This window comes from Podarcis melisellensis, assembly GCF_964234715.1.
Source record: "Podarcis melisellensis genome assembly, chromosome: 3".
NCBI lineage: Eukaryota > Metazoa > Chordata > Lepidosauria > Squamata > Lacertidae > Podarcis > Podarcis melisellensis.
In genome coordinates this window covers 23,146,349-23,173,480 of record NC_138530.1, presented here as the reverse complement: position 1 = coordinate 23,173,480, position 27,132 = coordinate 23,146,349, and the positions used below count along the sequence as shown (strand labels likewise).

The 27,132-nt window shown below is 42.8% G+C and overlaps 1 protein-coding gene across 5 annotated transcripts in view; it reads left to right on the top strand.

Moving 5' to 3' along the window:
* Positions 1 to 27,132, top strand: part of MTA3 (metastasis associated 1 family member 3) — a 115,004-nt gene that overhangs the window by 39,837 nt on the left and 48,035 nt on the right. For all 5 annotated transcript variants that reach the window (XM_081903991.1, XM_081903992.1, XM_081903993.1 and 2 more), the window contains exons 7-14: positions 4,098 to 4,200; positions 9,888 to 9,987; positions 13,373 to 13,561; positions 19,296 to 19,370; positions 21,498 to 21,556; positions 23,927 to 24,051; positions 24,668 to 24,819; positions 25,918 to 26,140. In XM_081903991.1, coding sequence (XP_081760117.1) covers positions 4,098 to 4,200; positions 9,888 to 9,987; positions 13,373 to 13,561; positions 19,296 to 19,370; positions 21,498 to 21,556; positions 23,927 to 24,051; positions 24,668 to 24,819; positions 25,918 to 26,140 — 1,026 coding nt within the window. The remainder of the gene's footprint in view (positions 1 to 4,097; positions 4,201 to 9,887; positions 9,988 to 13,372; positions 13,562 to 19,295; positions 19,371 to 21,497; positions 21,557 to 23,926; positions 24,052 to 24,667; positions 24,820 to 25,917; positions 26,141 to 27,132) is intronic.

Genomic DNA, 27,132 nt, shown 5'->3' with positions numbered 1-27,132 from the left:
TTATAAAAAGTGGCCATAACAAACATACGTCAAATAAGCTGTTTCTGTTGCGATTTAATCTTCAAAATACAGCCAGTAGCAGGCAGATCCTAGGTGTGAATCTTGTCTGAAAGTGGCAGTCTTGGGGAAGTGGGTATGTGGCTGTAGGAGCCTGGTTCATTCACACCCTTGCTTTTGCACCCCTTCATCCCAAACTACAACTACCATTGGAAAAATGTGAGTGCACTTTCCATGGATTGTAGTGACGGCTACAGTGTAATTCACCAACTGAGAAGTTTCCCTACCTTGACTTGGTAGCTGCTGTTAGGTCTCCATTCAGAATTGCCTTCACCCAGGAGAAATGAAATCAGTGTGAATTGACACAACTTCTGTGGAATGCATGTCAGTGTTTCAAGAAGTAATGTGACAGCTTTATGAACAAACAAGACTTCCACGTCTTTTTTAAAGGTTTTTGCAAACTGTGTAGCTGACCTGTTCTTTATAAATAACCTTAAGCATCAAAGGGAAAAAATGTTTTATTTATAGCACCTAGTCTATTTGATGGGGTTCTTGCTATAAAACAGTTCCTGGTCATGAGACATGGTGAAAACAACCGCTTGCTTATCTCTCAGATGTAATTGACTTTTAAATAAATTCAATAAGACCTTTATTACATAGTAACATCCTCTGTGATTTATGGCACAAGACCCTTTCATTTCTTCTTTCAACATATATTTGAAGAATGAATACACTGTTTTTCTTATGAAAGTGGTGGCCTAGGGCACATGTTGTTGGCAATATGCTCAAGTAGACCCTTAGAAGTCAATGAGCAATATATTCTACCCATTTTTTTTAGTGGGTCCTCTCTAAGTAAGAGTCATGTTGGGTACAGCCCATTGCTCCATACAAGCTTGTAAATCAGTGGCACGTAAGAATACTTACTTTCAGTGACCAGGAAGAGAAGTTATGCCAACATTTATACTGTTGTTTGCTTTTAAGCCAGGCAGTCTGCAATCCTAAATCTGCTTACCTGGAAGCAGGGCTGGGCGATATCTGGTTTTCAACATCACGATATATAACCAGCTAAATATCATGACATAAATCTGCAGTGGCGGAGGGCCTTGCTGTGCCTTCCCAAAGCAGCAGAGGAAGCCCCATTAGCCAAAGTGGTGCTTCAGGTTAAGAACAGTTTCAGGTTAAGAACGGACCTCCGGAACGAATTAAGTACTTAACCTGAGGTACCACTGTGTTGATATATTGGCCAGCCCTACCAGAGACTGTTAGATCTCTGTGATCCATTCCTTCCTGCTCTAGTCTTCACGAAGTTCCTCCATGCTTTTTTCATCCATTGCCACACTCCACCCTCTTAAGACTTCCTATGCATGCTTACTTAGAAGTAAGTCTAACCGAGTTTGGTGTAGCTTACTCCCAAGCACACGTGCGCAGGAACACATAGGATTCCTGACAAATAACAGATGCAATGCTCACTTCTGCTCTGTTTCTCCACTTGTGGCTGCGTCACTCTGCTCCCTCCTGCCTTTGCTTCTTCTCTTTTCTTGACTATATATAGAAAACACATTAGTCGATGCATCATAGTCCTGGATCATTGGGAGATGCAAGTTTATACTTTTAGACACATTTCAAATGTGCAGGGCGATGTTGCTGTCATCCCGGAAACCAAGACTTTCACATTTAACAAGTCAATAAATCCTTGAGCATGGAAATTTAGCATGTCAGGGTGAAGGATTTCAGCCTAGATTTCTTCTTGCTTCATGAAGAAGGAATGTCCCTAGTATATATGACAGCCCTTCTACCTGTGGTTTAAACTACATGCAGGTCCTGCTATCTGAACATAATACGTTCCCTGGAAATAGTTCTTTAGTTCCCTCCCTCCATGGTTTCGGCCTGGAATGGTTGCTGCCAACCAGAAAAATGCAAAGAACTGTTCATATATCTGAATCAGTCGTTCATGTAGTGAGGTTTGGGTGTAATTATTTATGTTTGGATAACTGAGATTTTGGATAATTAGCATTCCCATAGTGAGACCTGCATGTGGTATATTTCAATGAGGAATACACTTTGGGCGCTCTCTCTTTTGGCACACTTCAATCTCCTGTTGAGATTATATATAACGGAATATAAAATGGGAGGGAGGGGAAAGCCCTGTTTGTATGTGCTGTATCCAAAATCCACAAAAATGTTAAAACATATGCATTTCTTAACACTTCCAAAATATGGGGCGGTATTCAGTGCTAGTGCTACTCGGAGTAGACCCACTGAAGTTAATGGGCATGGCTATCTTAGGTTTACTAATTTTAATTGTTCTGCTCTGAATAGGACTTCATTGAAGGCAACCCAAAATTTTCTTTCCCCAGAAGCTGTTGGTATGGCGACTACATAATGGTCCCAAAGCCCATTCTTGATTTATTTTACTTACTGCAATGGGCAATGTGTGTCTGTGTTTTATATTGTTATGAGTATGTGCCCAAATCTGTGCAGCTGAACTATAATAATAGCAGCCTGACAGTTAGTTGTGAGGTGGGTGGTGTGAAATGAATAGGGATGTTGGATACAAGATCAAACATCACTGTTCTTTGGTCCAGCATGCAAAGCCTACTCAGAGAAGAAGGGCCTCATGTAGAAAGGGCTGATTGGTCTCACATGGAGATGGTGAACTCAGCTCCAGTGAGGCAATGGGAGAGTATGGGTATTAAGATTGGTCCAACCCTGTTGCAGCATGTGATCTGGGACGCAGCTATTATAGACAGATGCATAATTGGCTGGGATCTGGCGCCTAGAACTCCTGGAATCGCGCACTGCTCAGAAATTGAGGTGGCTTGCAACAGTATATTAACACCTTCCACAAGATGGAAATCTGAACACATGCAGACATGCTTAGGAAAGATGGTGTGATTTACCTTGAAAGTTATTATGAAATACTGTTATGTCGGAAAAGACTCATTTTAAGGCAAAGTTAGAAACTGTGAATTATTCATCAGTTCAGCATGGATAAGTGAAGGTTAAGAGTATGAGACCTTGCATATCATGTCCCATTTCTAGCTGCAGAATTGGGAGACACGGACAATTAATGCTGCTTCGTGGTTTTTTACTGCAAAAGAAATTAGTGGAAATAAAGAGGGGAGACGAGCAGTCTAGCCACAATCTAGCTACAGAAATGAAGATATGGATTCATGAACTGCACAAATAAAGGGGCTAATTGCTTTTTGTTCGAAGGGCAGATGACAATGCATTTAGGGAAAGGTATTTAAGAGTCTGTTGAAAGCAATTTGTGTGTTGAGTCAGTGATTATGAAGCAGGCATCTGTAAGCAATTAAGTTGGAGTCTATCTGCGAAGTGTATTTTTAAGGACTGTTCTGACTGGTGCTGAAACACAAACAAATTGATTGTAGCTGCATGGTCACAGACTTGATGGTGGCATCATAGATGCAGCTCAAATGTCACCGCCATTGTGGTTTTGCTGCCAGGACCAGCTTCAGGTTTGCAAGCCTTCCTTCCTTCTTGTACGCCACTTTCCTCCATCATTTGCTGGCTTACAATGAGGTATCTTGAGTGGGTAAACTGTGCTTACTGCAAAGCATAACTGGCTTCCAAATTAGAACTGGAAAACCATTTCAAACTACATATTTAATTTTTTTTGATCCAGAGGCAAACTATAGCTCTTTTTTGGCATTCTGTCTGGATATGTGAAAGCAAAGGTTTGTAGAGAGACTGGGAGTGTGTCTTGGCCATGCCCCAATGTCTCCAGGTATACCCAATGCAAAGTAATGATTACTTTGCATTGTTTTTATGGTTTTGTATGTTTTGTTGTATATATATTGTTGTACACCACCTTGATATTTTATATGCATTTATAAAACATATTATGCAATTCTTTTAGCATGAGAAGCTGTTTGATATTCAGCAGCTGATTTCCATACGTTTGTTGGCTATTTTTTAATTTCTTACCGCATTGCAAAATTCAGTGCGGCATTTGAACTGTGCTGAACTGACCATTGTGTATAACTGTTGGATACATGTTCAATTTAAGCATGATACAAGACAAGTAGAAAGAAAAATTATTCTTATGTCCGCTACTTTCTTTTTTTTTTTTTTGCCAGGAGAAACAGATGACCGGGAACAGGCAAAGCTTGAAGTAAAAGTATGGGATCCAGACAGCCATCTCACTGATCATCAGATCGACCAGTTTTTAGTAGTAGCTCGGTAAGATTAACACCTTCATTCTCCCCCCCTCTTAATAATAAAGGGCATGAGCCGAACCAGGGGTGGGGAAGCCATGCGCGCCCCCCCCCAAATGTATAATCTTTCCTCCGTGGAACAAATGTTATAAGGAGTCTATTCTGTTTTCCCTGGAGAAGAGGAGAATGAAGGTAGACTCGCTGGCACCCTTTAAATATATGAAGAATTGTCATGCAGAAGATGAAACAAAGCAGTAACCGGCAGAAGGCATGGAGAGGGTGCCAGAGGCTTTGAACCCAAAGCTGCCTAGGTCCCCCTAAGGTGCTTGTTTCCCCACCTTCTGACCTTGGGAGGGGAGTTTCTGCATCTCCCAGCCTATCCAGCAGAGCTACAGATGTAGCAGCAAGTATACCACTCAGTGCCTCCTCAGATCCTGTTGTTGTTGTTAAAATTTATTACCTGCCCTTCGTGCTAAGGTCCCAGGGCAGGATTACAACAATGAAAGCACAACATTAATGATGTAACACAACATCGCACAATATTTAAAAAGATTAAAGAATTTAAAATTACAGAAGTTACTTTTCCTGAAAGAGAAGTGAATTCTCTATTTTCTCTCTTTATTTCATTTGTCTGCTTACCTACAATCTTAACTTTTCCACAATCAGTAAGGGGTTAAGAGGTAGTCGTGTGTGTGTGTGTATTCAGTGGCGGAGCTTCATGCTCTGCCATGGGGGGTGGTGGTGGAGAGCAGGCGGGGGCGGGGCTGGCGTGCGTCCTGGGGGTGGGGTGCCCAGCGCTGTTGGGAGGGACAGCCACAATGGCACTCCACTGGGATCTCACTGCCGGGGGCGGTGCACTTCCTCCGCACTCCTCTTCCTCCACCAGTGTGTATATTTTACCAAGAAGAAAAATCTTATCATTTACTGTGACTTGACTCTTATGTGAGCTTTTAAGTCCTGGTTGTCTCAGCAGCTCTTTTTGTTCTATCTGCCCTCATTGGAGAATCTCAAGTTGAATGTTTCGTCTAGTGCAAATAAAGCCCCTCTCCCTTATTCATTTCTGTTTTGTTTTTTTTAAATACATTTATTTCCAACATGCTACATGTAAGGGTCTTCAGTGTGAGAAGTTCTGGTTCTTATAATTTCTTTTTTCTTTTGGCCTCAGCATTGCCACAAAATATTCTTTAGCAAGTTATTTGAGATTCTTCCCTGCCAACAGTTTTCTCTTTCTGTTTCCTGAGATTGAATTGGAAGTAGATATACTGTTGTATTTGTAGTGTAGGAGAACTTAATTTCCAATAAATAATTGTCTTTTTTTGTAACTTTGTGGTTGCACTCCCACTGTGCTGAAAAATGTGGAAGAAACCAACATGGCTCCATCAATTTTAGTAATTTTCCTTTGTGCAGTGAATCAGAAGAAAAGTAAACAATGCACTCAGTATATTAAGTATTATTTGTGTTTGTTTTGCTTGCCTAAGGCCACCTTGTGATTTAATGACAGAGGTGAGATTCCAGTTGGACACTTCCTGATTTGTAGCTCAGTCAGCACAATTTTGATTTCTTTTTGCAAAAAGAAAATTAGTCTTTAAAAATGCAGCTATTGATCTGCCCCAGCCGCTGAATTCTTGATCACCAAAGACTGTGTTTCTCCTGGGCTTTGTCAAAGCTCCTGGGATCCTGCACAGAGAATGACTTTCTGAGGACTTGCCATTGTGAATTATTTCCATATACTGTACTATTACCATAATAGTGGTCTCATGCACAGGAGGCCTGTGTGTGTCCTGCTTTAGACAGGTAAAAAAGTAAAGGTAAAGAACCAAGCGGCACAGTGGTTTAGACCACAGCGCCACCCGCGTCCCCGTCCTAACCATTACATCCCTGCAATTGATGCAAAAAAAACCTTGATAGATACCACCATACATCTTCCATTCTTGTGCATGATTTGACCAGGGAATAATGCCATTCCACAAGAAGAGGGCTTTGAAGTGGCTTTGTCTTTAGGCTGATGAGCTGGATAGGGTAGGACACCTCAGCATGGTCAAGCCAAGACTATATAGGCAGTCTCGTCTCCTGTCTAGGAGCATCACAAAACTCCATTGCCTGTGCCACGTGTGACCTCCATGTTGGAGGCTAGACACTGGGTAGAGAAAGCCCGAGGACCACATTTCTCCTGGACAACCTCAAGCAGGCCACATGCAAGTAATTGATGGAACTAGAGATAAAAAATGGCTGAAGCAATGAATGTGAATATGACATTTATACAATGGGCTAGTTTCTACACACACCCATACATCTCGCTCTATCCTTCCGGTCATGCAAGAAGCATTACCAGATGCAAGAGGGGAGACTCTTCAGGGTCAGACAAAGAGACCTCTAGGTCCACATGTGCCCCCCCCCCAAGCTTGATGTCCCCAACCCCTGCTTTATCAACCATATATTAGCAGCACAATACTGAGCAGCACAATATTAGCTGCTCAGTATTTTCTAACAGTAGGAAGCCATCGCCTTTTCCAGTGCTTGACTTGTTATTAAAGCAGTGCCCCATTCCACCAAGGATCCTGCTTAGGGGTGGAGTAGTCTGTCTCTTCAATACCACTGACAAAAACATTCTAAGGGCCAATTAAGATTTTTTTTAACTAAAAACACCAAGCCGCAGACCCTCCGTGACAGATAATTACAGCTGGAAATTGACCCAAGGGACTTGCAGCAATCAGGCAGTGAGAATGTGACATATTGGATATATTATCAACTCTAGCCTGCTGCATTATTTCAGAGAAGAAATGTTCTTCAGAGCAGGAACTCATCCTTTGGAGCAAGCAGTGCTTATTATTAACGATGTTGGTGTTCTCTCTACCTTAAAGAAAACAGAACCAAAAAACCTCAGTGTGGGGAAATGTGATAATGAAACACAAACAAGTTAAATTCTGGCCTCTGCTTTTATTCTTCTTTTTTTAAAGGTGCAAGTGTGGTAGATGTGGGACAAACAACAAATATCTCAGGCTGCATTTGCACTGACAATTTGTTGCCTATGCTCCAATAGTCTCTCTCTTTTTATTATTTGGGCTTCCCAAATTACTGCCTCTATTTTTGTTCTTGACTTTTCTTTCCAGAAGCTGTACGCCCCTGAGTAAGGAGCGTCCACACAAAGCTTTGTTCAGATGAGCAAGTTCTAGTATTGCAACACAAGAAGAAACTGCTGTAGAAAAGCACTAGATAACACCTGGCTAAGTCCCGCCAGATTATTTTGTGCTGGTGAAAGCAGCAGAGCTGGCTCTGAACCAGCTTACCTGCCTGCAATACATTTCTTGTGCAGCTCAATGGGGAGCAGATGTGGGGCATCAGTGGAAAGTGCAAATACAAGTGCAGATACTGGCTCTGAGAGCCAGTGTGGTGTAGTGGTTAAGAGCGGTAGACTCGCAATCTGGGGAACTGGGTTCGCGTCTCCACTCCTCCACATGCAGCTGCTGGGTGACCGTGGGCCAGTCACACTTCTCTGAAGTCTCTCAGCTCCACTCACCTCATAGAGTGTTTGTTGTGGGGGAGGAAGGGAAAGGAGAATGTTAGCCGCTTTGAGACTCCTTCGGGTAGTGATAAAGCGGGATATCAAATCCAAACTCCTCCTCCTCCTCCTCCTACTCCTCCTCCTCCTCCTCCTCCTCCTCTTCTTCTTCTTCTTCTTCTTCTTCTTCTTCTTCTTCTTCTTCTTCTTCTGGGCAAGACTGGAGAAGCAGAAAACGTTTGTGTGTATTGGCATGTTTGTATTAGCAAAAAATGATAGTCTCCAAGCCCCTGCTAGTTTGGCCACTGTGACCAAGGCATTCCAGATGCCTTGGCTGCACAAAAACTAAATATGCCCCCTACAACCTCAGAAACACTGTTTAGCTAAGTTGTTTTGAATACCTTGGTCACATGGCAGATATACAGCCCCTAGTCTTCTCCCAACCTTGGACTTGGGATCCCTGTGCAGCAGTCAGATCGATCCCTTTCTAATGGTGCAGCTTCAGAGTTAAGAATTAGGCTGGGACTTGTCCATGGTCGCCAGAGGAGGTTGTCACACTAGCCACAGGGGAGTGAAAATATGGAAGACTGTACTTTGGGGATTGGATACCCTTTGGGATCATTTCTCATCCTTGGAGGGGAAGCACTGTGCACATTTGCAAGCACATTTCTTTCTTAGTCCTTGAGCATGTTTCCTTCTCTGCACTTATGTATTATGTTGGAATAGTTACAGTTTGTAGCAATGTTATAAGGACTGGCATCATGCAATTTTTTAACACCCCCTCATCTTTAATTTTGTTGTTTCTCAGTTTCTGATGACCCACCACTATTGAGAAAAATAAACTGAAATGTAAATGTCAAACTAAAAAAACCTCTCTTAACAGCTTGAATAACACAGCAGTCCTCTCTCTGTCAGGCTAAGGTGGAGGTGGTCATCCAATTTAAAGCCAAAAAAATCCTTTTAAAATAATGATGGTTGAGGAAAATAAATAGCTGATTGCCTCATTTACTTGTGTAAATTGCTAAAAAACATGGAATATTAGTGGCCTTGGTGATGTTGTTTTTTTGCAGTTCACTTTAAAGTACAAACCAGCAGCTGTAAAGTCCTGCAGTACTCCAACTGTTGACAGATTTTTATTGTTATTTTTATGAAAGGAAATGTAATTTGAAATTTCAAGTTTTCTTCAATTATGCCTTCAAGTTAAAAGGAAAATTGACATATTGGAACAGGAGTCACAGTGGGTTGATTCATAAGTGTACTTAATATGCCCTATTCTTTTGGTTGCTCTTGTGTTGGTAGCCCCTATCCAATTGGTAGAATGTTTAAATAACTCAAGTATGGAGGTGGGTCTGGGCCATTTAAATGATCTCTGGTTCTCAGAGGAGCTGCTCATAGATAAATGGTTGGGAGAGCATTTTAAGGGTACTGAAAACACTGTTTTTTCTGGGTGTTTGGGTGGTGTGTGAGATACTGAGCCTCAACACAGGGTGTGTTTTTTAAAAATGTGTTTCAGTAACACTAATAACCCCTGGAAATCAACTTAATTTGTCTTTGTAGGTTAGCATTACTCTGGGTGTGTTTGTGTCAAGGCATGGTTGAGGCCAGAAGTATCTCTCCAAAAGGCATGCCCTCAGCCCCTGGCATAGAAATGCAGCTTACTAACCATTTAGCAAGCTTACAGTAAAGGGGAAAAAAGCCTTCCACAAAGGGGTTGACAGCTCCACCCCTCCTGTACAAGTTTGCTTACTCACCTATGTACAATTCCTGGTCACCTATGGCTACCGTGTGCATATAGTTTAAGACAAAGTTGCAGTCATTAGCCTAGAGGTACTTACAGCTTTCTCTCTGTGTGTAATAGAGCTCTCTGCTTGTCTCACAGTGTCTTCCTGCATTTATTCACTCCACTCATGCCCCCACTTGCACAGAAGTTTTATTGGCACACCATATATGAAAGCTATAGATATAGATATAGCCTGTGGTGGACATTTGCCCCTATTAATACAGATTCACCTTTGGTATTCACGCTAAACATCTGAGTTTGCTTTGAAGTCCTTCCATTCCCAGGTGAATCCTAACATGCCTGCCAATAAACTATGGAGCGCATGTGAAAGAGCAGGCACGCATATGATGCCTTTAATGTATATCTGGTTTTCATTGTTTTCATGGGCATTTTTTAATTTTTAATTTTTGCAATTCTTTTGTATGTTTTTCAGTGCGGTTGGTACGTTTGCCCGAGCTCTGGACTGCAGTAGTTCTGTAAGACAACCTAGTTTACACATGAGCGCTGCTGCTGCTTCCCGTGACATCACTCTGGTGAGATGCTTCCTTGAAATCCTGCTTTTGCGCATTAATGCATACTGGGTGGGATTTAAGAGGCCGACTTCCTCCTGGTCCTCTGTGCTGCTGATCAGGGTGTGAAGGATTTTGAATACCTGCATGTGAATGTTCTGAGTACTTCCTTCAGCTGCCTCTTCTTCAAGCCAAACTGCTGGGAACCTTCTTACAGAATCACAGAACTGTAGTGTTGGAAGGGACTTTGAGGGTCTTTGGAATCTCAGCTAAAGCATCCATGACAGATGGCCACCCAACCTCTGCTTAAAAACTCCCATGAATGAGGTTTTCTTTCTCGGAGGTAGGGGCTGGAGGAGGAAGAAATACATCACATGGAAGGTGTTTTAGGTAGCATTCAGGGGTAGGGTGGGGATTGTAAATTGTCTCCCTTTAGGCTAGCAGATACTTCCACAGGACTTAAAGCTGTTCTGTAAATGGAACAGCAACATTGGATTTCACCCACAGAACTTATTAATAGTGTGTTATACTGTTTCAGTATATTAAAGAGCTAAGGCTACGATCCTACTCAGTAAGTGATATTCAACTAAGTTTTACTCGGAGTCGACTCACTTAAAATAATGAACATAACTAAGTTAGGCCCATTAATTTCAGTGGGTGTACTCTGAGTAGATGAATACCACCGTGCAGTAAGCCCAGTTGAACACAAGAGAATTTTTAAGTGGGCATGTTTAAGACTGTGCTGCAAAAGACCCAGGTGTTTCAGGGTACAGTAGGTTCATGTCATCCATCCCTTGACAGCTGACTGCCCTGTACAAACATTATTTTAGGGCTGGATTTTGGCATCTCTCAGTGTTTGGAAATGGTTGCTCTTTGTTCCTGAAACTAATAATAAAATGCATTTTTTGAAAGTGGAAGAATGATACCATTTAAGCATAATATGAGAGCATCTTTTAGATAACCATTTGCTGTCATAAGAGAATAAGCACAAAAACGTATGAAAATATGGTATTCATCTTTCAGTGTCTCTGAATATGGCAATTGATAGGTTAGTCCAAAAAGAGTGATAAAGCTTGACTGAAAATAACTTGATACTGTTACATATGGAAATCTGAAAAACAAATCTTTACAATCCAGGCCAGTGGTTCCCAATTGGTGGTCCATTGACCCACTGTGTCTGTCTAATGCACCCGGGGGTCTGTGGCACATACCCCTCAACTGTCTGGGACATCCCGTTTTTGGTCGCCATACTCTCATGTGGGTCATGTGACTCACATGGGCGCATGTCCCGGTTTTGTCCTGGGACATGTTGGCGGGTACGGTGGCGCCATTCACATAATGAAAACTACCACAGAGATAGCAACATTTTCAAAAGTAGGGGGACCATGGCTCGGCTTTTGAAAAACGGGGGGTCTGCAGAACTTGGCTAATTGGGAACTGCTCAGCAGTTCACAATAGTCATCTTCAGGAGTTACTTAAAAGACTTGAGTTATCACGGGGGAAGGAGGCGGAGCAGGCGAACACGCAGGCTGGGGCCCCATCACCAATCTCATTGCCCTTCAACTCACGGGCAGCCTCTTGTACCTGGTGGAGGAGCCCTGTATGCTTTAAAGCCCTGGAAAATTAGTGGAAAATGAATGGGGAGCTTCCATGATGAGGAGAATGAGGACAATGGTGAGGCACAGCTCATCCCCAGTGCTCCTCTCGTATGATAACTTACCCTTCTTCAGTAACACCAAAAATGGCTAAACCTCTTCCTTTTTTGCTGTTGCAAATTCAAGAAGAAGCCATGAGCTTCTCAGGAGGAGGGCCGGGCTGGCATTGAGGCAGCTCTTAACTGCGTTCGCACTAGTAGCTATGTGGAACTGCAATGAGAGGCAGTAGTGTAATGGCGAGAGGATCAGACCAGAGACAGAGGATATCCAGGCTCATGTCCTTACTTCATTGTGAAGCTCATTGGGCAATCTTGATCTAGTCTCTCTCTCTCTCTCTCTCTCTCTCTCTCTCTCTCTCTCTCTCTCTCTCTCTCTCTCTCTCAATGTACCTCAGAGGGTTATTGTAAAGCTATAATGGAAGGAGGGACCATGGAGGACCAGCGGGAAGTTATATAAATATGCATGGCCTTTGGGTATCTGGCAGTGTATTTCCCCTCCTTCACACTGTTCCGAGGCTGTTCTGTCCTCAAAAGTACACACTGGGTACACTGACTGACTGATACATTTAGTTTTTGGACAGTTGTGCGAAAGTTTTATCCTTGCTAATGATTAACTTCGTTAACCAGAAGAGCCAAGCCAGATTTAATTACCATTCTGTGCTCTTGTTCATTATCTCGACCACTTCTTGCCTGCTTTCTTGGCATTATTAAAACTTCTGTTCTCTTTTTCATTCTCAAGCTAAGGAGGATGTTTCCCCCCTTCAAATAGCACTTTTACTCTTAATTGGTGATCATAGTTGGAGCCGACGTGCTCTCTGAGGGTTTTGATATATTTCATTACCATCCTGAAAGTACTTGCTTGTTAAAACACAGTATTCTCACCCTCTTTTTTTTAAGCAGCTAGCCCTTGCTTTCTGTTCTATTCTTTTACTGAATTGAAAGTCCTTTGTTGCTGTGTCTCTTAAAGGCTGTATGTTCAGCGGTAGAGCACATGCATTTTATTCAAAAGGTCTCAGCTTTGATCCCCAGCATCTCCAGAGGGAATCTTAGAGCCAGTGCTAGTCAGTGTCAGCAGTACAGAGGTATATGGACCAATATTCTGGTATAAGGCAGCTTCATACGATTCTGTGTTTCTCCCTTGTTCCTAGTGCCCTTTTCAAATTATTTCTAAAATGTGTTGCATGCTTTGGGCATCCTCCCTTAAGATGAGACTAAGTCGTAGGTTTAAGGGACTCTCCTGGAGGTTTATACAGCATTGTACAGACAATAAAAATTCAGGATTAAGCAACACACAAAAGGGTAAATAGGATCACGCTGACTTGTCCTAAACCCACACAGATTAGGTGTTCTTTGCAGACTCTGCAGGCATATGTGCCCACAAAAGGCTGTAAACAGAAGACCCAATTGATGCATGGGTGTTTGGGATGTGCAAACGTGATTTCGTTCCCCTCCACCGTGTCTCATTGTATTGCTCTACCGTGGATGTTTTGCTCTTCCTTGGATGGTCTTCTGAACAGGTCTTACGAGACTCAGGTTTGCTCACTTAACCTGCGCTGTTTCTTGCCTGTTTTCATAGTCAAGAAAGGGAAGCATGAGGGTAACAGAAAGCAGGAACTGCAGTTGAATTAAAATCTATATCATGGGGAGGGTGCAACAGAAGAGAAAGGGTTCTCGGCTCTTGTTTACTGCAATTAGGATGTAGAGAATTGTGGAGCCCATTTAATTTAGTGGGTTGCTTTTGTGTTTTTCGTCCAGTTCCATGCCATGGATACATTGCATAAGCATAACTATGACCTGAGCAGTGCTATTAGTGTCCTGGTTCCACTTGGAGGGCCTGTCCTTTGCAGAGATGAAATGGAAGAATGGTCTGCTTCAGAGGCTAGTTTGTTTGAAGAAGCCCTAGAGAAATATGGCAAAGACTTCAACGACATACGACAAGACTTTGTAAGTAGAAGTATACCCCCTTTCTATCCATTATTGGGTTGTTTTCCACAGACAGCTGGATTTTAGTGTTAAAAACTCAGATGTATAAGCTAGGCACCAAATGGCTCCTTAAACCAAGGTGGCAGTTGCCAAAACAGAATGTCTAGTTGCCATTCTTGGGCAAGATGGCTCTAGAGCCTTATTTTTCAAATAAATGATTGATTATTGATTTTTTATTATTATTATCCAGTTAAACATCCAGCTAGTTCAGATGACAACCTTGAGCCAAGTTAAGAAGTTTGAGAACTTAAAGAAGAAAAGTCACTTGATCCAGGGACAGTCCACATATATATTGGACTATTCCTACCTCTTTTTCTTAATGGTGACATGGACCATTCATAATGTAACACAACTGTGAGCAGGGGCAGTGGGGTGGGTTAAGTGAAGACAAGCGACAACTATGACGTTGTTCACTGCTCCTGCTCAGGCTGCACAGAAAAAGCATTTTGGTTCCTGCAGTTCTTTCTGATTGTGCAGATAAAATATAGCCGATAGAATTCTACAGGATGAAGTATTAGCGTGTGAAAACAGTCCAGATCCAAGGATCCCCAGGCATGCACCTCCAGATGGTGGAGATGTCAGGCACCATTCTGACACCCAGGCATCTTCACTTGGTTGCAAGTAGTCCATACGTGTGCATGTAAATATCAGAGGAAGGTCCATACTTCGGTAGTAGAGTAGCTACTTCAGTAGCATGCAAATCGTCCCAGCTCAAAGCCTGTTAAGTCTGCATTAAAAAGGTGGCAGTGCTGGTGAGGTCCTCTGCCTGGAGACCTTGGAGAGCTGCTAGCAGACAGAATAAACAATACTGGGTACGTGGAATGGCTCTTTATAAGGCATCTTTATATGTGGAGCGGAAATAATGTGCCCGATGTAGACAGTTCAATGAGGGAAGAGTACCTGAGTGCTCTTTCCCCCCCTTCGTGGCATCATTTAACAATAATGGCTGTTCCTAAAAAAATAATTGGCACCTGTTTGCCTAATCGTAGCTGCTAGGATTGCCATTAAATCAGAGGTTTTGTATCATAGTTTGTAAGTTGCATTTAAACTGCAGTATCCTAATTTCAGTCAGGCCAACACTAGGAGCACAAGGAGGGGGAGAAGAAGAAGCCCCCGAGGGTGTGCAGGGCTTGTTCTCAGCCTGATAGAAGGGGTCAAATTATTCCCTAATACTATCAGAAATTGGAGGTAAACAAAATTTTAGCAGTTTGCAAAAGAAAAGAAGTTTAGATTTGAAATTGTTTCCAGTGTTTTTTCCGTTTGAAAAGGTACATAAATGGCACGAGAGCTTGAGGTCCAGTGAAGTGTGTTTACATATTAATGAAGTTCATTCTGTGTTCCCAATTTTGAACACTGATGGATGTTGTTAACACGGTTGGAATAGAACAAAGGTGGAAAGATTCCAAACTATAGGGTAAATTATGCTGGTGTAACTTAACCTGGTCCAAACTCTGTTCCAGAGCCGAGCTGTTTCCTGCTGAGCCAGCCCAAGCCTTCAAAACTAGAGTTTTTCTTACATTGCCCTATTTGACAGTGTAACTTCCGCTGGATTGTTAAGTCCGAACAGAGTTTGGAATGGGGGTATGTCTCCACTATCCCACCCCTGCTTTAGGCCTTGCCTAAGCTTAGCCATCGTGTGGGACGCAGGTGGCACTGTGGGCTAAACCACAGAGTCTAGGACTTGCCGATCAGAAGGTCAGCAGTTCAAATCCCCGTGATGGGGTGAGCTCGCGTTGCTCAGTCCCTGCTCCTGCCAACCTAGCATGTCAAAGAGCAGGTAGATAAATAGGTACTGCTCTGGCGGGAAGGTAAATGGCATTTCCATGTGCTGCTCTGGTTCACCAGAAGCGGCTTAGTCATGATGGCCCCATGACCCGGAAGCTGTATGCCGGCTCCCTCGGCCAATAAAGCGAGATGAGTGCCGCAACCCCAGAGTCGGTCACGACTGGACCTAATGGTCAGGGGTCCCTTTACCTTTAAGCTTAGCCATCACCAGCTGAGCCAGATTGGTGTATTTATGCCCTTGTATTTCCAACTGAACTGGGCTGAGGGTCCTCAGTTGGCTTAGCCAGAGTTCTTCATATTCCAGACTTTGCTCACCCCTGCAGATCTTGAGTTTGGGTTGTTCCCAAAGTCAGCTTCAAGAACATAGTTTGCAACCTTGGAAAGGTCAGAGATCTCCACAAATTCTCTAAACTTGGAATAAAGAAGTCTGCCACTTAAAAAAAAATTGTACTCTGTTTCATCTTATGTATCATTTTTATAGTTTAAGTGATTTAATCCCTGCCTGATTAAAATAAAGGTTTGGAATATACACATCTTATCTTCAAGGCACCAAGATAAAAAAAGCATGCTGTTTTATCCGAGGTTGACCCTACTGAGCAGTTGAAAGAACTCTGGAAGTACAAAGACCTGCTGCTAATGTGGCACAAGTAAATACTAGCTATCTGCTAAGATGCAGTTTTACTGGTAGGGACCATAATCTAGAATAATTAAAGTAATGATATATCATGAAAACTATGTGCTGTTTTTGAGGATATGCTGTCTTGCTCGGTATGTCATCTGCAGTTGCCATCGCTGCCCCTCTGGCTTCTCTGATCTTGCGAATTAATTCTATTGTGACATTAAGTAATCATTTGATAACAGAATGCCTACTTCTTAAGGAAGAGGGTTGATCCGCAGTGGGATACAGCTGACTCATTTTGGCACACTCTTCCTACTAACTGTGTGTCGATGTGTGAAAAGCTCAGTGCAGAAGGGTTCCATCACTTTTGTAACACTTAGGGCATGGAATGGAACAAACGGGATGGAGGTAAGGCTTGTAATACGTCTCTTCTGGAGGCGTGCTAACTTGAAAACAACTTGTGCCAAGATTTCTTCGTAATATAGGAAGCTGACATGTAGAAAGCGAACAGTATTTTTACCAGCTAGCCCTCACTTTTTAAAAAACAAAACACTTAATGAAAGCACTGTGTCGCTTTGTCTCAAAGGTTCACAGTGCAGTGGTAGAGTCCATAGTATGCATGCAAAAGGTCTGAGGCATAGCTGTCAACTTTTTCCTTTTTTTAAGGGAAATTGCCTTATTCTGAATAGGATTTCTCGCAAGAAAAGGGAAAAGTTGACAGCTATGGTCTGAGGTTCAATCCGTAGCATCACCAGATAAGACAGCCAAAAACCCGGAGAGTCAGCATTGAAAATACTGAAGGAACAATGGTTTGACTTGGTATAAGGCAGCTTCATAGAAACATAGTTATAGGGCTAGAACTCTGAGGGTCTTTGAGTCCCTTGTTCCTAGTCCTCTTCCCCTACCCATGGAGATTAAAACAACAACAACCCCAGACAGTACAATTTATAAACAATGGCAAGACAAACAAAGTTAAAAGTATCAAACTGATGTCAGCATTTGAAAAGGTCCTTAATAGAAGAATTCATGTCTTCTTAAGATTTTAATTATTTCTTAAATACAGTGGTACCCCGCAAGACGAACGCCTCGCGAGACGAAAAACTCGCAAAACGAAAGGTTTTTTCGTTTTCGAGCTGCCTCGCAAGACGAATTTCCCTATGGGCTTGCTTCGCAAAACGAAGCTTGCCCAGGGGACAGCGGGTCTTCTCTTTTGAAGCAAGGGGCAGCGGGGAGAAGCGATCTTCTCCCCGCAGCCCCAGGTCCGGGGACAGCGGGAAGCGCTTCCCGCTGCCCCCGGACCTCTTTTGAAGCAAGGGGCTGTGGGGAGATCGCTTCTCCCCACCGCCCCTTGCTTCAAAAGAGGTCCGGGGACAGCGGGAAGCGGTTCGCGCTGCCCCCGGACCTCTTTTGAAGCAAGGGGCTGCGGGGAGATCGCTTCTCCCGGTGCTCCGAAGCCGGGCGGGGGGGGGGGAGGGAACACCTGCCCCCACCGCCCGGCTTCGGAACGCTGCTCCGAAGCGGGGCGGGGGGGCGGGAACACCTGCCCCAGCCGCCCCGCTTCGGAACGCTGCTCCGAAGCGGGGCGGGGGGGCGGGAACACCTGCCCCAGCCGCCCCGCTTCGGAACGCTGCTCCGAAGCGGGGCGGGGGGGCGGGAACACCTGCCCCCACCGCCCGGCTTCGGAACGCTGCTCCGAAGCGGGGCGGGGGGGCGGGAACACCTGCCCCAGCCGCCCCGCTTCGGAACGCTGCTCCGAAGCGGGGCGGGGGGCGGGAACATCTGCCCCAGCCGCCCCGCTTCGGAACGCTGCTCCGAAGCGGGGCGGGAACCTCGCACCCCGCCGCCGGGCATCGGAACGATGCCCCCATGCCGGGCGGTGGGGCGGGAACCTCTCCCCCCGCCGCCAGGCATCGGAACGAGGTCCTGGACCTCTTCTGAAGGCAGGCGGGGGCAAAAGTCTTTGCTCCCCCCGCCTGCCTTCCCGGGACAGTGGAGACTTCTCCGCTGCCCCGGGCGATCTTAAAATGCTGGCGGGCGGGAGCGAAGCGTTCGCTGCCGACCCCCAGCATTTTAAAATCTCCTCGGGGCAGCGGAGACTTCGCTCCCGCCCGCCAGCATTTTAAAATCGCCCCGGGACAGCAGGGGCTTTTAAAATGCTGGCGGTCGGCAGCAAAGCCCTCCTGTCCCCGGAGCTTGCGGGGCGGGAGGTGGGAAGAAGGGCTTTTCTTCCCACCGCCAGCCTTCAGAACAGCCTTCTGAAGGCTGGCAGTGGGAAGAAAAGCCCTTGTCCCCCCCCCAGCCTTCAGAAGAGGTCGGGGGACAGACTGTCCCCGGACCTGGTCTGAAGGCGGTTTCCCTAGGAACGCATTAATTGATTTTCAATGCATTCCTATGGGAAACCGTGCATCGCAAGACGAAAAAACCGCAAGACGAAGAGACTTGCGGAACGAATTAATTTCGTCTTGCGAGGCACCACTGTAGATTTTAACGGAATTTTTAAGGCCTTTCTCAACCTGTGGGTTCCCAGATGCTGTTGAACTACAACTCCCATCAACCCTAGCTAGCAAGGCCAGAGCTCAGGGATGATGGGAGTTGTAGTCCAGCAACATCTGGGGACCCACAGGTTGAGAACCGCTGCTCTAAGGCATGGGTAGGCAAACTAAGGCCCACATTTTACATGAGTAGAATGTGTCCTTTTATTTAAAATGCATCTATGGGTTATTTGTGGGGCATAGGAATTCGTTCATCCCCCCCCCAAAAAATAGTCCGGCCCCCCCCACAATTTCTGAGGGACAGTGGACCAGCCCCCTGCTGAAAAAGTTTGCTGACCCCTGCTCTAAGGACTAGTACAAAAGCCCAGTGACTTTCCCAGATCCTAAGCCACCAGAATTTGTCTAACCAAACTCTTGAGTGTGTTTTCTTACCCATTTCCCAGAGAGAAGCAGGTAATTTTATTACGAGTGGAAAACCTCTGGGCCTCCAAATGTTGTTAGACTTCAGCTCCTAGCAGCCCCAACCAGCAAGACCGGTGGTCAGGGATTATGGAAGTTGTATTCCAAACAAAACAAAAAACAAAACAAAACAAAACAAAAACATGGCGAGCCCACCCCTCTTATTACCTTTGCTAATGTAGACTATGCTTCCTTGACCTCTAAATTGCCATGAGATTTTTTAAAAGTCTTTTTTCCAGGGTCTAAATTACATTGTGCTGAGTTTGCTGCAACATTGCAGCAAAGTGAAGTTTACCAGGCATTGTAATTAAGTGTTTTTGTTTTTGTTTTGTTTTTTCAGCTTCCTTGGAAGTCTCTGACTAGCATCATTGAATATTATTATATGTGGAAAACTACAGACAGATACATCCAGCAGGTATTTTTTTCTATACTTTGCCATGGGTTCACCAAGTAAATGAACACACAGTTCTGTAGCACCTGGGTTGCTTTTGGACCTCCCTCTCTGAGGGTGGTCTGCTCTGGGAGAAGGAGATCTGACCTCACAGGACCCCTTCTCACTGCAGCTCTTGCCTTTCTCTGGTTGGCAAGGGGTGTGTGTGGCAGGAGTGGCTCCCATTCACCTTGAGGACCTCATGTCATATTCCTTCAATTGTTTCCAATGGAAGCAATACAAGAAACAAGTCGGGTCGGGGGATAATGACCCAGAAACACCCCCCCACCCCTGCCTGTCCCATTTTGGTCTCAAAAGGGCTTTGGATTTTGCAGTATGATTACGTTTGGTTCTCTCTGCCCCAACCCAGTTGGATTGCCCAGTAAACAGATATTGTATAGATTCCAGAAAATGGGATTTAGAAAGTTAAATCTCGGCAGTAATCTAATTGAGGGAGGCTTTAAACGTGTCAAAATGCCTACATGGAAGACACATCTGAGGATTGGCACGTAGCCATAGATCAGATTATCATGTGTGATGATCTCACACACAACTCGACAGTGACACACACACACAGAGAGAGAGAGAGAGAGAGAGAGAGAGAGAGAGAGAGCGCGCGCGCAAGCGCAAGCTAATTCCTGGAATTTCTCTGTGTAGGAAGTTAACAGCATTTGAAGTGACCTTTCATTTCTTTGAAGGATATAATTAAACATGATGAAGAAATCCAGGAATTACGTATATTTAGATACTTTGGCTTGGATCCAGAGCAGCCATTTCCTGAACAGGAGAGCTATTTGTGCTCAAAATTGAACAGAAGCAGATACTCACAGAAAGGGAAGGGGAGAGGCAGTTGATTTGTCTGATTTTTTTAAAAGCTAATTAATACAGTATGATTCCACAATGGCTGTTGTAAATAAAGACTCAACAGCATCATTACCCCTCCAGTAAGAATTCTCTTTTCTAACTACTTGGTCTTAACTTTATTCCTTATTTTCCTCAAGTGGTTCCCATTATTTGGGAATACGTCCATCGCTCACTGTTTCAACTTGGGGCTGTGTGTGTTCCAGCAGAGCCCAGGACAGAGTTGTTGTAACAAATCAGTGTCAGCCTATTGATGACACTCATTTTGGTGTTAGTTTATCCAAGTAGTAAGTAATTTAGGAGAAGATTGGTCCGTATTGTTGTCATATACATAGTCATTGGCATTGTGGAAAAGCATGTGAGCGCTAGAAACAGGCGCTTGTGCACAGCTTAGCTTTGCAGCATATGTGTGCGTGTGTGATCACACCTTCCAACAAGCTGCCCATTTGATTTAGCTATTACAAAGTGTCATGAATTACTCTCCTTTATTTTAGGATATATATATATATTTAACAAATCAGTTTTTGAGGATGACATTGTAACACTTAAAAACAAGTATTTAAAAATCAACCAGAATTGCAACAACTTCCAAAACAAAAAAATTCCTTCCAGTAGCACCTTAAAGACCAACTAAGTTAGTTCTTGGTATGAGCTTTCGTGTGCATGCACACTTCTTCAGATACGCTATCTGAAGAATTGTGCATGCACACTATCTGAAGAAGTGTGCATGCACACGAAAGCTCATTTTTTTGTTTTGACTATGGCAGACCAACACGGCGACCTATCTGTAACTGGAACAACTTCCAAGTTAAGGTCACCCTGAAGTTGAACAACCTTCAGCGGAATCCTGTGTTTAAATAAATGTGAGATCAACATTGAGTCTTTACTTATCCTTGTGTTGAGCAGGCAGGTTTAACTTGATGCTACATGAATATCCCTGGCAAGGGCATTCCATAAGGCAGCCTTCACCAACAATGTACCTCTCAAATGTTTTCGACCACAATACCCATCAGCTCCAGTCATGGGTTTTGGTAGTACAAAACTCCTGGAGGGCACCAGGTTAGCGAAGCCTGCCACAAGTTGTAAAGCCCTTACCTGTCACCACCCATCCAACCACCAGAAGTAGGGGAACCTGGATCTGGGGCCTCTGGGCTGGATCACAAAGACCGAGAAAGTCCATCTGGTCACCTGACAGGAACTGAAATGTTGTAGTTCTGTGAGATATTAAATTTGTTCCATCTTTTCTATTAGAAACGTCTAAAAGCTGCTGAAGCAGAAAGCAAATTGAAACAAGTTTACATACCAACCTAGTAAGTATCACAAATATTAATGCTTCCTTTGAAATAATAATAATAATAATAATAATAATAATAATGCAAAATGTGTACAGAACAAATCCTTGTTTTTTATTGGACAAGCGAAGAAGCAGCTTCCATAAAACCTAGATTGCTTTGAAGATTTTGCATAGCCTAGTAAGGTCCAGTTATGCCCATGCAGGCATTTTAAAAGAACAATTTTCAAATTATTTCCTTACGTAGCAGTGCTAATGCAAAATCACAGACCTGTTCAGCAGCAATCCTATCCACGCTTACCTGGGATTAAGCCCGACTGAACACTGAATACGAAATATGTGTAGGACTGCATGTTAATGGTACTCATGCCTGAGAAATAAAGTGTATGTTTACAATCTGAGACTATTTCCTCAATATGAACAGGTGACTCACATTAGGCAATATTGTTAAGTGTACCTGCAATAATTACAAGAGGCGCTTTTGTATTGGACAAAATTTTACATCCTTGTGTTTGGTAGGCTATAAACGTGATTTTTGCAAATGCTCCTTGTGATGCTGTGATAAAAGTGATTTCTGCTAATGTTCCCTTTGATGCTGATGTCATAGTTTTGGGGGAGCATCTGTGCCCAGGGTTAGTAAATCTTCCAACACCTCAAAATTAATAGAAGACCAGATGCATTTAACAAGTGAGGCACAGAGTCTCTGCCGCCCCCTTCCCAATTTCTGTACAAATACTCACCCAGCTGCATCTTTGCAGACCTTCTGGACGGATCTTCCATGCCATAGATTTATTTGTTTGCTTTCAGCAGTTCCATCTCACCTTCTTAAAAAAATAATGAAGGTGGCTAATGAACTGATAAAAAAAATCTGAAACAGTACTCAAAATCTAATCAAAGTCTAAGTAGAACTGTGATTATGTCTCAGAGACTTTCACATCCTCAAAAGCTTCAAGTGTTGGAAGCAGAAGCAGCCATCCTGTTTTTGCATTTTTACCTTAAATGCTACAATGATTGTTAGAATGCTGTGCATATATTGCTTGCAGTGACGCAGTCTGGGGTATGATTAGGTGGGAGACGAAATCCTGTCAACTCCAAGATATTGGTAGACTCTAAATCTGGGCTAGCTGCAAGAGTATGCACCATAAGAAAGCAGAATTCTCTAAAACAGGGACAGGGAACCTCTGGCCCGCTATTCAGACGCATTTCTGAGAATGATTTGGTAGCTGCTATGTGTTTATGCTGCATAAGAGATTGTGTTGTCAGGCTTTCAGCATTTGTATTCATATCTCTGTTAAGATTTTGCATTAAAGGGAAAAGTGCATAAGTAAGATTCCAGAAGTTTATTTGACCCGAGAGGAATAAATATGGGAAGCGAACAGCATTAAGAATCCCAGATGTAATCTTTTACTAATTGAACACTAAGTGTAACAATAATTCCTAATAATATTCTATAGCAAAAACGTTCTGGTTAGCTTAACACATTTACACACACACACACACACACACACACACACACACACACACCGTATTTTCCCGTGTTTAAGACTATATTTTTTCCTAAATTTTTGAAGTTTAAAATAAGGGGTTGTCTTATACACGGATAGTGCATATCACATTTTCTTAATTTTGAGTCCCAAAAAATAGGGGGCATCTTATACACGGGGGCATCTTATACCCCCCGAAAATACAGTATATATCTTAACACAGTATATTATAATATTATATTATATTATATTATATTATATTATATTATATTATATTATATTATATTATATTATATTAATTATATTATATTGAATATATTATATTTATTATATTATATTATTATATTATATTATATTATATTATATTATATTATATTATATTATATTATTATATTATATTATATTATATTATTATACTATTATTATTATATTGGAATTGTTTCTTAGAGAATCATGACTAAAACTGAGATCTGTTTGACCCCCAGTATTTGATTGGTAATGTGCTTTTTGCACAAAGTTTTAACGCCAAGCACAGGAATTCTCATTTAGTGACCCTGGACTGAAGAACGGATTGCTAGGTGCTGCAGGCTGCCTTTGGTTCTCATTACTGCTAGCTGCTGCTTTGAGGAAGACATTTAGCTTCCTAGTGGCATGTTCAGCATTTATATGCAAGTACGCACAGGACCTGGATGTAATAAACTGAGTTCAGTAATGGCACATGTGGCGGATTCCAAGCCTTTGAGAGCATCGTGAGCTCTCAAAATATTTTTTGCTTTCATTTCCGCATAAAGTATTTGAGAAGTTAGTAGCGTTCTTGCTAATGATGTGGGTAACCACAGAGGATTCTGTCATTTAACTCATGTTGTTAATGTGCTTGTGTGTGTTTGTTTGTGATCACTTTAAAGCAACAAACCAAATCCCAGTCAGATATCCAGCAGTAACGGGAAACCAAGTGCCGTGAACGGAGCGGTTGGAGCACCTCACCAGGCCCAGAATGCACTAATAGGCCGTGCTTGTGAAAGCTGCTACGGTAAGTAGAATGGTCACTCTGTGGGTGTGGGTGTGGCTGTGTGGGTGTCTCATGCCTATGATGTTAAGCAATTGAATAGCTCCGTTTGTACTCACATGAGAGCATCATGCATGTAGGGCTCTGGAGTAGTGCTTACATAAAGTCTATGCTGACCTCAGTGCTTTTCTTTTAGCAAGCCTGCATGGTTGCAAACCACCAACCTCAACAGCTGAATATTGAGGTTTACTAGGTGTTTACAACACCCCCCATTTTTGCACAGGCTGGCAAGCAATCGAAATGGGTGGTTTATGGTGTCCCTGGTGGGCCACCGTAGCTAAGTTTATCTTAGTGAATAAGCAGTTGTGTCGCTCTGGGAATTTGGTGAATGCCCTGAATTTTCAAACTGTTAAAATGCATAAAATATATAAAGCTTCTTGTTCAAATGTGTGGCATTTGTTGTTGTTTATTATACATCTATAATAATGTTTATTATACATCTATAAAAGATGTTTATTATACATCTATAAAAGATGTTTATTATACATCTATAATAAATAGATGTGTGTGTGTGTGTTTACGTGTGCAGATAAGTATTTTATGCTGAATGGATCAACATAATTTTATTTTCTTCTTTTAGTCACACAGTCTCATCAGTGGTATTCTTGGGGTCCACCCAACATGCAGTGTAGGTTATGTGCACCGTGTTGGATTTATTGGAAGAAATATGGTGGCCTGAAAATGCCAACACTAACAAATGAAGACAGATTTTCTCCTACTCAAACCACAGAGGTAGGATTTCATTATTCTGTAGTGATGATGGTGATGATGATGATGATAATAATAAGTGCAACCCAGTCCTTTTAACGTTTACTTGGAGTAAGTCCCATCATGTTCAGTGGGGCCTGTTCCCTGTTGCATGTGCTTCTGTAGTGCTTATTTTTAAAATTTCAATTTATGATTAGGAATAATTTCATAATTATAATTCACAATTAATTGTTACATTGTCCACTGTGTTTTTTCATGGAAATTTAACTCCTTTCCATATTTCCTGTTTATTTGTAAAGTTGTGTTGGACAACCTTGGGTTACCCTGGTCAGAGAAACCATTGTATGAGTTACACACCTTTATACAATGCATTTTGAAAAGTTGTTTGTGCTTTAAAGACTGGAAAGAAGTTCTTTGTAGATTGTGTGTTCGGGTGTGTACGCCAAAAAATAATAATATTGTTTTCCCACTATGAGAACTTAATCCGTTCTCAAATGGGCAAGTTTTCCATTGCTCATCTCAGATTAAATTGAAAAGAAGCATGGATCATTTTTTTGACCTGATCCTGTGCTAAGGAAAATGACCCTTGTCTCAGCACTCCTCACTGCTCAAACACTGCCCTACCAACTCCAACCCCCCACTTTCCCTTTCCTTCCTTGCCAAGTGGTGATGAGTTGGGAGAAACGGTGAGAGGGAAGAGGAGGGAGGTTTGTCCAGGAGGCTGATGGGAAATGTAGAATTCCCAAGATTTACTGTGTTGCAATTCAGTGGGCGAGGAGCACTTGTGGGGATGGAGGGAGAGGAGATTGGAATTCTTCCCTAGCTTGGATTTTGCAAAGTTAGGGGAAGGGCGTAACTCAGTGTAAGAGCATCTGCTTCTCATGCAGCAAGTTCTGGCTTCCGTCCTCAGCATCTCCAATGGGGGCAAAAATGCCCCATGTCTGAAATCCTGGAGAGCCATTGCCAGTCAATGTGCTACCCCCTAGATGGACCAATGGCCTGACTCAGAATAAGCCATGTTATATTATAGCCACATATAAGAAAACAGTACATTAATGAAAGGGAAGATCTCAGAAGTAAGACTTTTAGTTTGCATTTTGATTCTTTCCCCCCCTCTTACAGGAAGCATGTGTTAGAACACACATGTCTCGACAAGCAACGCAGGGAATACCAGTCCGGAACACAGGCAGTCCAAAATCTGCCGTGAAGACACGCCAGTCGTTCTTCCTCCATACGACATACTTGACTAAACTTGCCCGGCAGGTCTGCAGAAACACTCTACAGCTGAAGCGAGCTGCAAGAAGACCGTTTGTCCTTATTAACTGTGCTGCCATTAGGGCAGAATGTAAGATGTTTCTAAATTCTTAGTTCAATGTGCCATTATTCCAACCACTTTCTGTCGTCTTTTTTTCGTTTGTTTGTTTCTTTTGCAATAAACACATTTCTGTCTATAGCCCCTTTGTGTTATTTTATTTAAAGGAAACTTTATTTTCATTTGTCTTGCTTGTCACCAAAGAACAAAGAAAATACTGTAAGTTTATAGAAAGCTTAGTACTTACTGAATAATAAAGGAGGTGTCAAATGCAGACATTGACCCAATTATAGCTTTGTGTGCTATCATACATGCTTCCTTTAACTTCTCCACATTTAATGTATCTGGTGGAAAACAGGCGCCCAGTCTCATAAAACATGAACCATGTTTTTGCCATAACGTGAACCAATATGGTGCATAGATAGTGAAATAATGAAGGGGTCACAGGTTTGAAAGCAAAGGCTTGTTTAAAGGTGCAGCATCCCAGTTCATGGCAGCATTTCACTGGGGCAGCATAGTGGTCATGCCCCAAACCAACTTTTATAGAGAGACTTCAGTGTAAATGAGGTTTCTATTGGGACAAACTTAAGGAGGACTCAATTATAAGCTGTCCTAAATGCATATTAGCCACGACAAAGCCAGTGATATCAGTGCAACCATAGGCAATTGACCTATGCAAGGATGGAGCTGAAAGAGACATGGGACTGCAGCCAACAATGGCATCCCAATGTTGGCTCCATCCTTGTTTCCCTTGTAATGTGTAGGACCACTGTTTTGACATCTGCTTTGTCTCCCTATTCCCGAAGTCCAAATCATTGGCTGGGTTAAAATGATGTCAAGATATGATAAAGTTGAGAGCACACACTACTGTGTAAGAGAGACCAAGGGGTGCTGTTTTCAGCAGCAAATGCCTAGTCTGTAATTTTGCCCTAACCAGATATGATTCACCACCAGGCAGAGCTGTAGGTCTACGGTCCTCAATTTATCTCACCAGATAAAAATGATTCAGAACTTATTTTTCACAA